Below are 12,777 nucleotides of genomic sequence, written 5' to 3'. Positions count from 1 at the left end.
TGAATCCTGGAGCAGTGTTCAGTGTTGGCCATCTGTCATGCTCCAAAAGAACAGTTTTTCCTCTCTAGCCCAGATTATATGTGCAATGTGCAAATATTATCCTTTCTATGGTATGTACATGTGAAGCAAGTTGTCTTGAAGACTTAGCATGCCTTTTAAAATGCAGCGATGTTGATTTAGAAGAAAATGCGACGGCATGGGTTATCTGGGTTTCTCAAGGCCGTATGGATTTTAAGCCTGTTGTCCACAGTACAGAAGGCACTTCTGGACAAAAGCATATCTAGGAAAAACAGTGAGTAGGCCTAGGAGGCACAAATTACTACCTCTTTGACAAAGGAACAATCTGCCACAGATCAGCTTTACCACAGCAGCTATGTATGTAAACAACAACTGCAGTGAATGAGCCCCCGCTGGAATGCCTGGCTTAGAAATGAAGCTCTGAGGGTCCTTGTCTAGACCTAGATCTTTGTTGAATCTATAGTCGCTAATGTTCTTTCTTGCCATTACTGTCTTCTCATCAGGGACTGGCAACACTAGCAGTTGTAGTAAAGCAAACCCCATGTGTTTGAAATATTTGGTAGCGAGGTTAAACTCTTGCTTGTTGCAGTGTTTTTTTCCTCACATCTCAGTGGAAAACTCAGTCACAAGCATTTTGAACACATACCTTTGTTCCTTTTCTCACTTTACAGGAGATGACAGTGGATGATGCTCATATCAGGGCTATCAATGCCCTGGCCATGAAATTAGAGAGACAGAACAAGGGAGAAACAAAGACAATATATGAGCGCCGGAAGCAGCTCAATGAGAAGTGAGTCTGCTTTTAAAAGTTTCTCGGTAAAGCAAAAACAAGAAGGGAAGATTAGGTATCTTGGGCTGGGATAAATGGAGGAGTTGTGACATGTATTTTCTTCTTTAACACCAGGACTACCAAACATCAGACACTGGAGTTGCCTTTCAAGGCTCTCAGAGCAGTTAGCCAAAAGGATTTATAATCCAGCAGGACCAAAGCCATGTTTCTAGCCTTCCAGACATATATGCTGCTTCATGGCACTTTTCACAGTAGATTTATGAAGCTAAGATGCTTCCATCTGTTCACATAGTTGTCCTTTTCAAGTGCGTGTTGCTTTGGCTACTTCACAGCCCACTAGCTAAGAGCCAAAAGCATGAAGATTGGGATTGTGAGCTTATTGAGAATTTAAGGAAACTGTATCAGTACTTCTTCGCTTTTAACCTCCATGCCATCCTGAAAACTTGGAGTACATATAACCAGGTAGCCGTGCCAGGCTAATGCTTTATCTCTATGATGTGTCCCTACTGTGGGTCATTTCATATCAATATGTAAGGTGGTTCAGAAATCCTGTATTTTTACTTAGATCTGAAATTCAGTTGTGGAAATCCTCACCTCTGAAATACACCTCTAAAATACTCTTTTCAATAAAAGGTGGAACAGTTTCCATGGTAACCTGAATGCATACAGGAAGAAGTTAGAGGGAGCCCTAGAGATTCATGCCTTAATCAGAGAAATTGATGACATCACAGAGAGAATTACTGAAAAGGTGAGTTCTCAGATGGTATTAATTGAAATGGGAAAAGGTTCTGCCAGCAGTGATAAACCCAGGCATGCCAATGGCTAGAAATATACTGACTATCCAGTAGTGACCTTTTGATAGTTGTCTGTGTATCAAGTTTGTAGGAAGGTGGAAATGTCATTAAACACTGCAGATTACTGACTCTAAGGCAGTCATGGTTAAAAAGGTACCTGTGAAATGTATTGTGAGAAACTGCAAATTAGTAAAAGGGGATGTTGTCGTTACCTAATGGAAGGTTACAGAGAAGATGAACCTGGACTCTTCTTGGAGGTTCAGCGAAATACTGAGAGTCAGTGGGTACGAGTTGCAACAAGAAAAGATCCAAAGAGATGTAAAGTGAAAGATTCACAAGAAGTTATCCCAGAGTCTGTGGATTCTCTGTCCTCGGAAACATTCAAATCTAAACTAGACCAGACCATGAGGGATCTAATCTAAGGTGGCCCTGCTTTGTGCAGGAGTTGGACTAGATGATGCTTAGACGTCCCTTCCAGCCTAAATTATTCTGTGATTCTATGATTCTAATTAATGGTCTCTAGTCAAAAGGAATTGCATGTTAAATTGTACTTTTACTATTAGGTGACTAGTTGCTATACCCAAGTATATTCTCCCACAGTCAATAGAAAGAAGCAGGTACCTCTAGAGCTCAGTGCATCTGACCTATTTTAGATGTCCTCTTGAGGACAAGATAAATCATCCTCCAGCAGTGACTTCTTCTTTCCGTTAACTGTTAGTAGAATTAGACAAGTAACTGAGCTGCAGCATCTTTACATTTGTAAGCATCTCCGTTTAGTCTAATAAATCCTTCCACAAGAAAGGAACACAGCAAGATGCAGTAAGTAGGATACAAATCTAAGAAGCTAGAGGACTAATGTCTATTTTTTGCTGTGTTACTGACACAGGTTTGCATCTCCTTCAGTGTTGAGCCAATTAGCAACTTCTAGTGTTCCAAATTCAAAGCTAGTTCTTTCAACAGTAGCTTGCATATCTCTCCCTGCTGTGCAACGCAGACATATTAAGTGTGCAACTTTTTGAAAATTTGTATAAAAATCTTATTCAAATTAGAAAACTGAGGTAAAATGTCTATCCTGGATTATAAATTTGAGATTAACATAATAAAAAGGCTGTGTAAAAACTTGTTATTTCTTCCACATAACTAAAAATATTAATTTGATTATAAGTCAGTAGTCACATAGTGGTAATACTTCAGTTACAAGGCTGCTGGTTTGAAATTTTTATGGCAACTTATATGAATGTATTTCTTCATTGTAAAGGATTTAATTTCTGGTAGGATTCTGAGGGTCAATATTATTTTCCATATTTTCATAAAACACACCTGAAAATTTTTGTGACACAATTTAATGGGAAATATTTGGTTGTTTTGGTATACGGAAAAAAGAGAAAAGAAAGACTGAAAGATACAGGGAAGCACTCCTGTCTGTTTTACATGTGAAGAGCCAGAGGCCCCTTACGTAAGATTTTGACCCTTCAAAGAGTTGTGAATTCTTGTCTCATCTCTGTAAGGAATGCAGACAAGGTGCCCTATTGATGTTTTAAAAGACAATAGAACATTCAGATGGCAATGCAAAGGGGTGAAGGAGGAGACTATTAAGAAAAATTAAGAAATAAATTAATTAAGAAAGAATTAAGACATAATCCTTTTGCTTTTTGTCATCTTCACCATTTGCACATCCTACCGCCCCCTCCAGAGTGTACTGATGCACGCACTGGATTATGGGAAAGATATGGAAAGTGTGGAAAACCTGATCCGAAGACATGAAGAGATGGAGAGAGAAATCAGCGTTATTAAGACCAAAATGGAGGTAAGAAGTGGGGGAGTACAGAGCATACTGTAAAAGGTTCATTTTTGCTTCTTGGAACCATGGTGCAAAGATCAGCATGACTCTTTGGATTCATTACTGTAAATTGCACTGCAATGCAAACACAGCACAGATTTCTTCTCAGTAAAATACTGTGCTGCTTAATTGTATCAAATGTTATCCTTCCTAGTGCACCAAACCTAAGAAGAGAAGTCCCTTTTTAATATGTTTGCTGATTCTCTGGCCCTCACCTACAAGCCAGATTAGACTGTCATATGTTTTGGAAAGTGTGGAATCCAAATGTAAGTCTCCATCTTTCCCCCAGTTTCTGTACTGACTTCAGCCAAAATAACAACTCTCTGTTTAGAACTAAAATGTAAAACCCGCAGTGCATGTAGTTTTCTGACATTGACATCAAACCCCCAAATCTTCGGGTATAACTGACTGCCTGATCAGCTCTGGCTTTTGTAAAATGACCAGTTTTCATCATTTAGGACTAATCTTGGTTTCCTACATAATTGCATATTTTTAATAAAAAGAATTCTTTTTCAGCTGAGCCACAGTAGTAGAAATCCTATGACAACCTCTCACAGTTTTCACTGTTGGCCAGTGTTAAGCCTTTTCACATAAAAAATACTTTTGCAAATTTCCTCTAAGCTTTTTCTTCACAATAGTATGCAAATGAAGGCAATATGTGTGATACCGTCACACATTGTGATTTCGTTAGCTAATTCTCACGTGAAACGTGGGTGATTACTAGTCAGCATTCCACACATAGCATTAGCAAGGCTGTATGGGGGAGTGTTGCATGGAAACAGAAAGACAAGCAAAGGTTGGGGTTTTTTTTTTTTTATGCTATCACAAAAACCATGTACAAAGTGTAATATCGGTACTTTTCTTATGGATTAAAACCAGCCTGGCATGTTCTCTTTTCTGCGTAATTAAAATTGTCAATTTTCATTGATTTGATGAAGTTTTAAAAGAAAGATACCAGCTTTTAATCTGGGTTGGTGACTGTTCGTTACTGTTTATCTGGCTGTGTTAAGAAAAGTAGAAGTCTACACTGAAAGTAGTGTTTTGATGCTGCTGTTAGCTGAAAGAAATACAAATTATATTTCAGTCTTCTGCTGAAAGGTGAATCTGGTGGTTTCTGTGTACTGCCATGTTTTCATGGCTTTTGTAAGATTAAGCTACTTGGGGTTACAATCAGCACTTAATTTTCCTTTATGTTTGTCCCTATTCTGCAATTTCTTGATTGTAAATAAACATTTGTGCATGTGAAGCAACACATGCATCTCCTTCTTCACATGGATGATTGCTCACAAATGCATATGTATTTTTTGTACGTATAACAAATCCCTTTGTATATTTTGTTACTGTAATTTGAGTACCTGCTTTTGAAAACTGGGATCTTAAATGAACTACTTTTCCTGAAAGGCAAACTCAGGAACAAATATAAGCATTTGGCATAAAGTCACCCCACTATAAATCTCTTTGCAGCCATTGCAATTGGAATCTTTCCGCCTTTCCACAAGAAATCCATCCATAAATGGCAAACTGAGTATGAAGCAACAGGAGATGAAAAACAACTGGCTACAACTCCAGGAACAGGCCAAACAAAGGTAAAGACTTCTAGTGGTCTGAATATCTCTCAGCAGGAGCAAAGCCACTCCGGGGGTCTCAAATCTACTTGCAAGGGACCTTTTATAAGTTTCCAAGGATCCTTTACAAAGTTTATACAGACAGCCAATACACCTGCATTGGAACAAGAGTGACTTGGTACAAGAAAAGTTCCAGTGATGTGAGTTTGGGAAAACTTACATAATGAGTTTGTGGCTTATCCCAATAAATAATGTTACTAAATTGCCTCCAGACTATCAAATTAAATCTATCATGAAGCCTTTGTAAAAGACTTATTTTTGGATGGTTCTAGAAGATTATTTTTTTCTTGAATCTTTCCAAAACAACCAAGGCTTGTGCCCAAGCTGTAATCGTTGCTGAAAGCAACAGGTATGAAGGCTTTTTCGCCTTTCTTTTCCTAATGAACTGATGTAGAAGATAAGGTAAGCATGTTGTCTCCAAGGCAATGTGCATCTCCTTTGATTGTGGTTTAACATGAGCACTGTTAGGAGCCGTAAGGAAAAAGTATGAGGCTTGAACTGACTTCATTTGGCTTCTGCAAGGGCACCTTTCTCTGCAGATGGGGAGAGAGAGGCAACTAGATAATTCTGTGTTGGATAATGCTGAACTGCACATTGTGTGGCAGGAAGGAGAAGCTGGCAGCATCGTATCAGTTGCAGAAATATAACTTGGAGATGAAGGAGATCCTAGACTGGACCCAAAACGTCAGAGGTCTAATGGAAACAGGGGGGCTTCCTAAAAGCGCAAATGAAGCAGAAAGCATGATTGAGGAGCATCAGGGGAGAAAGGCAAGTATCACCATTGCTTCCAATTGAACATACTGGGAAACTAATTCCTGCAGACATAGCAGAATTTTGCTGCATGCCATCTCAAGAACATGATGAAAAGACTATTTTCAATGACAGGCTAAGGACGAAAGTCACCTGCATATTGACAGAACTCTATTCCATGGGCTATTTGGCAGCTCACATCTCTGCAAGAAGTCTCAAAAAATCCCATTAGCTCTTACCTGTACTTCTGTCCAAGCCTGTAGGCAAAAAGCTGGTTCAGTATCAAGACATGCTCACTGCCAATCTCTTTATTTGGATTGCCAGAAATTTAATGCCAGTTAATTCCAGCTTTGAGTTAGATTTTGTCATGCAAACTCCATTTGCCTGAGAGGAAAATAAAAACTGCAGTTCATCTCACACAGGGCAGTACATTACCATTGGAGGGTACTACACATTCAGTTCTGAAACACTTCATATCCCACTACTAATTACAACACAATCTTTTGGTGGCTAATTTGGCTAATATTTTTGGTAGATTTTTTAAAAGGAGTCACGTTGTTAATTAATCTTAGAAAAAAGTTAATATTTTACTTTTTCCTAAGCACCATACCTATCTCCCAGCTGTTGTGTTACCTTTTCTTTGCAGTTATGTTCCTTTTTCTACAAATCATGTTCCCGGAAACATGACTAATATCCAGTACTGTGTGGGTCCCATTATTGACACAAATAGTTTGTAGATTCTGATTCACCTTCTAGTATGAATTACCTGAAGTCCCCTCCTTTTTCAGTCTTCCATTTTAACAATGCTCTCTTATGTCATATACTTAACAATGTTTTTGCTAACAATTCTTTGCCACAATAGACATACCCTAAACCACTGACATAATGTTCTACAAAGTTAGATGGTAGCAAGATCTAAGTCTTTAATATCTGTTTGTAAAGGAGACCAAATGGCTCTAAGGAGATAGTCACAAGGAAAAGGACAAATCCAGGCAATATGTTCTTTTGTGTTGGGTTGACTAAACTAAAATTATGGACAAGGCAATAAAAATGGAAGGGGGTTTTTTCATTCAGGTTAGTGGCTCAAACCAAAGTCCTTAAGAGAGACTAGAGTTGAACACAAGGTGCTAATCTGAATTAAAAGAATAGAATGGCCATCTTACAGCTGGGCTATCTATGATTGGGCAACACCACCCCCAAAAAAAACCCTAAAACTAGCAGTTCTGACTTCAGATATTTAATAGTAAATGCCATAGCTTTTAAGGTTAATGAGTTAATGCATGGTATTATTTCGGTGCATGGTTCTTTCCAAATTGTTTACATTGGGATTTCCACATTCACTTTCCAGGGGTCATAGTAGCTTGTAATTCTTTCACCTTCAGGATTCAGTATAAATGTATAACTCACTCCTCAGACCAGGTGCAAAAATTATGAGTATTTCATTTTAACACCACAAAATAAAGTAAAACCATGTCTTTAATGTAATAATCTGATGCAAATTTATTTGGCAATAGAAGGAAAATTCTAAGCACTGTTTCTCATAGAACCACCCTTATGTAGGAAGACTGGAGGGGGGCGATAAGGATATGATAGACATTCAAAACTGCATTCAGTTATATTCAAGCATTTTCTAATCTGTTTCTAATTTAATCCCAATTTTGATTTGTAGGAGACCAGTTGTTCCTAGAGCAATAAAGTCATTTATTGTCCACGTTTATTTTCTCCTAGGCAGTTCTATGCTCTTTTAGTAACATAGCTCAAAGATGAATGATTTTCCATACAAATATTTGTGTTGGAAAGTTACAGCCCATATTCTTCCCCTTAAGGCTTGTATTCTGAATAACTGGCGTCCCATAAACTCTTGACATCAACCTTGGTAATATATTTTAGGAGGAGATTGAAGCACGGGTGGAAAGATTCAACTCTCTCAGTAACTATGGTCAAGAACTTGCCAATTCCGGTCACTACGCAACCCCTGAGATTCGCCAGTCCCTCTCCAGACTACAGCAAGCCTGGTCTGAATTGATCCAAGCATGGCAGGAGCAAGATATAAAATTGTTTCAAGCACAAGATTTACAGGTGAGTACAAAGATATTCAAGAGAGAATGCATATGCCACTGACAACGCTCCTTGCTATAAACAGCAAATTTATAAGGTAGTGTAATGAAGGATATGCTAATAATACCCAGCGTTTAATGTGTATTTTACCAATTTCCAGAAGGCATGCTGAGGGCCAAGCGCATTTAGTGGTGGCAGGACTTTTAGAAATTGTACCTTTGCAAATCAAAGAAATTTCTGTGGAATATGTACTCGTATGTTTTTCAAAGGCTATAAAACTTAGCAAAATTTGGTCAAACTCTCATGCAGCAGGCAAAAGGAACATACTTAAAATGGAACATCGCTAATCTACCAAATTCTGTAACTTCCCCCAAAACCATAAAGGTAGGCAAGTATTTAAAACAAATCTGAAGAAAAATTCACCACGGACCAAATAGTGCATTTTTGCCTGGCTTTTTTGTCTAAGTAAAGAAGTGTTCTGGCTGCAGTTTCCAGAAATACTTCCCTGTAACAGTCCATCTCGCTAACAAAACTTCTGCTTAAATGGCTTGTTGGCAAAAGTTAGAAATAACTGAAATGGAGATTTTACAACGGGGAATGTCAAGTATCTTAAATAACAGCTGGTGCTGCTAGTCCCATCTAAAAAGCTTTGTATATTTGAGAACTTCAACCATGTGGTAAGGGCTGTTTTCATGCTTCTTCATGTATTACAGTCTACTTATTTCAGGCCATGTTAGAGTCGTTTTAATTGGCCAGTTACCTTACACAGTAACCACATCTCTCTACACTATTAGCAAGCAAGCTATGAGTACTTGTATTGTATCCTATGTCTTAGACAAAAAGAAATAATCATATTATAAAGGAGAAAGTAAGAAAGTAACAGTAATAATTGATGCGCATATGTTTTTTATAGCATCTAACACTAATTGCCATCCAGCACTATGCATTTCATTTTTGGAACAGCCCTGGAAGTTTGTTTTTTACAGTGTACTCTGCCAAAGTCAGGATTGCTTCTGTTTTACATCATGTTCATGACTGCTTTTCTCCCTATACAGAAATTCTATGGCTACGTGGAACAGGCTGAGAGCTGGCTCAGCAGCAAAGAGGCTTTCCTAGCTAATGAAGACTTAGGGGTAGGTGCTCCAGGAAATTACAATTTTCTCTGCCATCAGTCTGGAAGAAAGGGAGCTGTGAAGTATAATGATGTGCTCTGAACCTTCCTGCAACCCTTCTCCTTCTGAAGTTACTGCTCCGTCTTGTTGGTGGTTTGGGATCAGATATCTTTCCTTGATATTTTATACAGGATAGGATTCTCAGCCCCAAGAGTAATGAAACAGTCCAACTACTCCAATTATAGCAGGAAAATAAGTGCATCTCTCTCTGACTGGTGGTGTCTAACCCAAATACATTTGCCAGCAGTGCACAAGTCATCACTGTTGTCACTGCTGTTCTCACATACCCAGTGTAGCTTTAAATTACCTACCTCAGGTACCAATAACACTGCAATAACTGAAACCATAGACCGATGCGTGGGTTGCAAAAGCTAGGCAGGATGCTGGATATACATTCTGATGCTTAGCTTACCCTGCATCTTGTATAGGTAGTGCTACCAAATTAGTTATCTCTGCAGGAACTACAGTTACATTTGAGTTCAATGTAGACATAATTGGTACAAATGATGTTAAAAACATATAATGCTAGGGGCTGGTGTCTGTCTCTGATATTTTCAGCCTGCAGGTATGTGTTTACAGTCCCTGCACTGAAGTATATGATACTTAGAAGGAACCACCCATTTTACAGTCCTATTTAGCTCAGCAATGTACAGAAAATGCTCTATTCTTGTACTTTCCCTTCCAATGACACATGCAAGTACCCAGAAGTTTATAATTTTTTCTGACCCATTTGTTGCAAGCTTTATTGCTTCCTTTAGAATAGTGGGAAAGCAGATTTTATAGCGCTAACAACATTTTGACACCACTGATTCTAAAATTAAAAGTGCAGACGGGTGCTGAAAAGAGAACTCTGAGTCATTAAGCTTGGGATTCACAAATGTTACAAGAAGTCAAGTTCTGTTTCTCTCCAGATTAACTATAATGTCAGACTCCAGTCCTCAAATTCAAATCTGGATCTGAGCTCTTCCAAATTCCATGGGTTGAAACCAAGGCTCTAATTTTAATCTCTTTCTGTGACATATTTGTTCACTTAACTGAGATCTCAGTTTGGCATCCCACGTTTGCTTCCAAAATAGCATCTGTCTTAAAATTGATTTAGGATTAGGATCTGATGCTTTAACTTTTGAGAAGTTATATGTTATATGCTGCACAGCAATATGCAGGAGAAGCTAAGCATCCAGCAGTTACTCCAGTTTTGAACCTGAAATAATGGCCTCAGACCATGCATTGAACATTATTTGGGCCCCGAGTCTCAGACTAAATGCCAGTAACTTTCAAAGACCAATAGATTTTCTTGACAGCTTGCAAATGTGGGGTAAATGTCATTTAGCTTCTGGATTATCAGTGCAGTGGATGGAAAACTCTGACTGAAAGCAGCTTTCCTTTGTTGAATCCTATCCAGGACTCAGTGTCTAGTGTGGAGAGCCTACAGCGGAAACACACGCAGTTTGAAAAAGCTCTGGAAGCTCAGATGGAGAAAATTGATGAGATGGCTTCATTTGCTCAGCAGCTAATGCAGAACAAGCATTATGACTCAGAAAACATCACCAACAGATGCCAGGCCGTTCTGAGGAGGTGAAATCAAACCCTTCCCATGTCAACCACCCATCTCTTTTGCAATGAGACTCTCTGCCTGTAATTAATATCTTTAAATTATTAAGAGAACCATAAACTAGTTTGCATTTACTCAACTTTGCACTTTGTACTGTAGTCTTGCCAAATTGGCCTGAGGTCTAGTCAATATTTCATAAGGAGGTTTCCGAAATATAGTCAAGTGGAGAGGGAGCGGGGTTCAGAAAAAGGCAGTTTTCCTGTAATTCTGTATCCTGGCCTTGCCTTAGGGATAGTGCTGCAAACAAAAGACGGGCCTGCTGTGCCATTGAATACTTCAGTATCATTAAATACCATCCAGAAAGGTCATTTGCTACACAACTGCTTTTTCACTGCTCTAGTGGGGTTGATCTTAAAGCCTTGCTCAAATTACCCATCAGGGCATTTGCAATTTTTCTGATCAGATCTTGCCCTTTCATGTGAACTACTTTATTTCTCCTAGCACATTGCATATTCGTCTTAAATGCTGACAGTAGAGGCACTTGTATTCAGTGTTATGGTAGATGGAAAGATATACGTAAAATTTATACAGAGAAACTGGAGATCCCTTATGATTAAAGTGAACATATGAATTTATTAATATGATTTGGAAACAGACGGAAGGATGGTGAAGCTTTGATTTATCCCTGGCAAAAACCATCATACTCACAGGCTTTCCATATAAGAAAGATGCTACATTTATGTTCTCTTATACCCTGAAAGGCAGTAATGGTGATTCCTAGAGACAGATAACGTATATACATAATTTGTATGTACTTTAAACATACCCATCTGCTAGTAATCCTTCCTATAGTGTCCTGAGCATCTTCTCTGGCTGTCCAAATCATGTGAGGCTCCATATCACAGACACTTCTCTCTTAGAGAATGGAGGGTTAGATCATGTGTGTTTTAGAGATGAAAATTAAAACCCCATGTCCTATCTAATTCACTCTGTGGCTTTTACCTCACACATTTGTCTTCAACTCAGGAAAGAAAAGCTGCTGGAGAATGCTGCTGCTCGCAGACATCTGCTAGAGCAATCAAGGCTTCTGCAGAAGTTGCTGAGGAATTCCTTTGAGGTACAATTACACAGGATTTATGGTATTCTAGTATCTTAAAACATACCGTACTGCGTAGATCTGAAACCCTGAAGGGATTCACTGTGAGAAAAATCAAGGAATTGAGTCTGGAATGAGATGATACTGGAAAAGATAAGAGTGAAGGGATATTTTTCAGCTTTCAAATCATAGCTTCCCTCCAGTCACCAGATGAAGGATGTACTGTGCATTGGACATCAGCAGAATGCAGAAGAAATTGCATTAAAAGGGAGTGTGCTACCATTTTAAAATTCATGGGAAGAGACAAATTAGTTCTTTTCTTGTGATACTGACAGTAGGTTAGAAATAGGGAAATAATTGCCCTTTCTCAACTATGAACACTTGTGTACATGCACACACATGCCCATGCGCTATCTCATGGAGACAGCCCCCTTTCCAGTTAACAGTGCTGGCAAACACAGATATAAGGGTGACTTCATTATGAAAGACAGGAGGACCTTAGGGAAGCAGGACCTCAAAACAACTCATTTGTGTCCTCACTCACTAGTCCCATGTTTTATATGTATTGGAGGAGAGCCTGGCAAATTGGAGCTGAAGAAACACTGAAGCTTTTGTCTGCTTCTGTTCTTTCCTCCCACAAAGGTGGCTGCCTGGATCAATGAGAAGAATAGCATTGCCCAGGATGATAGCTGGAAGGATCCGACCAATCTGCAGACCAAACTGCAGAAGCACCAGACGTTCCAAGCAGAGATCATGGCCAACAGAAATCGCCTGGACTCCATCAAATCTGTAAGAGAAGCAGGATTGATGGCAAGGGTGGGCAACTGGCATGAAAGACTGCAGGCAGCCAGAGTTACAGTAACCTTAAACAAGAGGGGGGGAACTACTGTCCCTTCACTGACATTGTACACATTGTCACTGAGAGGACTGTGAAACTTACTCTTTTAGTCCATCATGAATTTTCTATTTCCATTGGTTTCTTTCAACTTTTCTCTTATTGTTTGGTGTGAGCTTGCTATCTATATTCACTGTGCATGCAAGGGAAAGAGATGGGTGCTTTCAATGAAAGATTAAATCCATTG

General features: G+C 39.0%; 1 protein-coding gene across 1 annotated transcript in view; it reads left to right on the top strand.

The window, feature by feature from the left end:
- SPTBN5 (spectrin beta, non-erythrocytic 5) overlaps positions 1-12,777 on the top strand; it is a 93,068-nt gene that overhangs the window by 61,150 nt on the left and 19,141 nt on the right. Inside the window, 10 exon segments of the mRNA XM_030483551.1 lie at positions 690-808; positions 1,442-1,556; positions 3,296-3,409; positions 4,907-5,028; positions 5,673-5,835; positions 7,708-7,896; positions 8,931-9,008; positions 10,450-10,622; positions 11,626-11,716; positions 12,338-12,484. Coding sequence (XP_030339411.1) covers positions 690-808; positions 1,442-1,556; positions 3,296-3,409; positions 4,907-5,028; positions 5,673-5,835; positions 7,708-7,896; positions 8,931-9,008; positions 10,450-10,622; positions 11,626-11,716; positions 12,338-12,484 — 1,311 coding nt within the window.

Source organism: Strigops habroptila, chromosome 4 (genome assembly GCF_004027225.2).
Source record: "Strigops habroptila isolate Jane chromosome 4, bStrHab1.2.pri, whole genome shotgun sequence".
Lineage (NCBI taxonomy): Eukaryota > Metazoa > Chordata > Aves > Psittaciformes > Psittacidae > Strigops > Strigops habroptila.
This window is presented reverse-complemented; position numbering and strand designations above follow the sequence as displayed.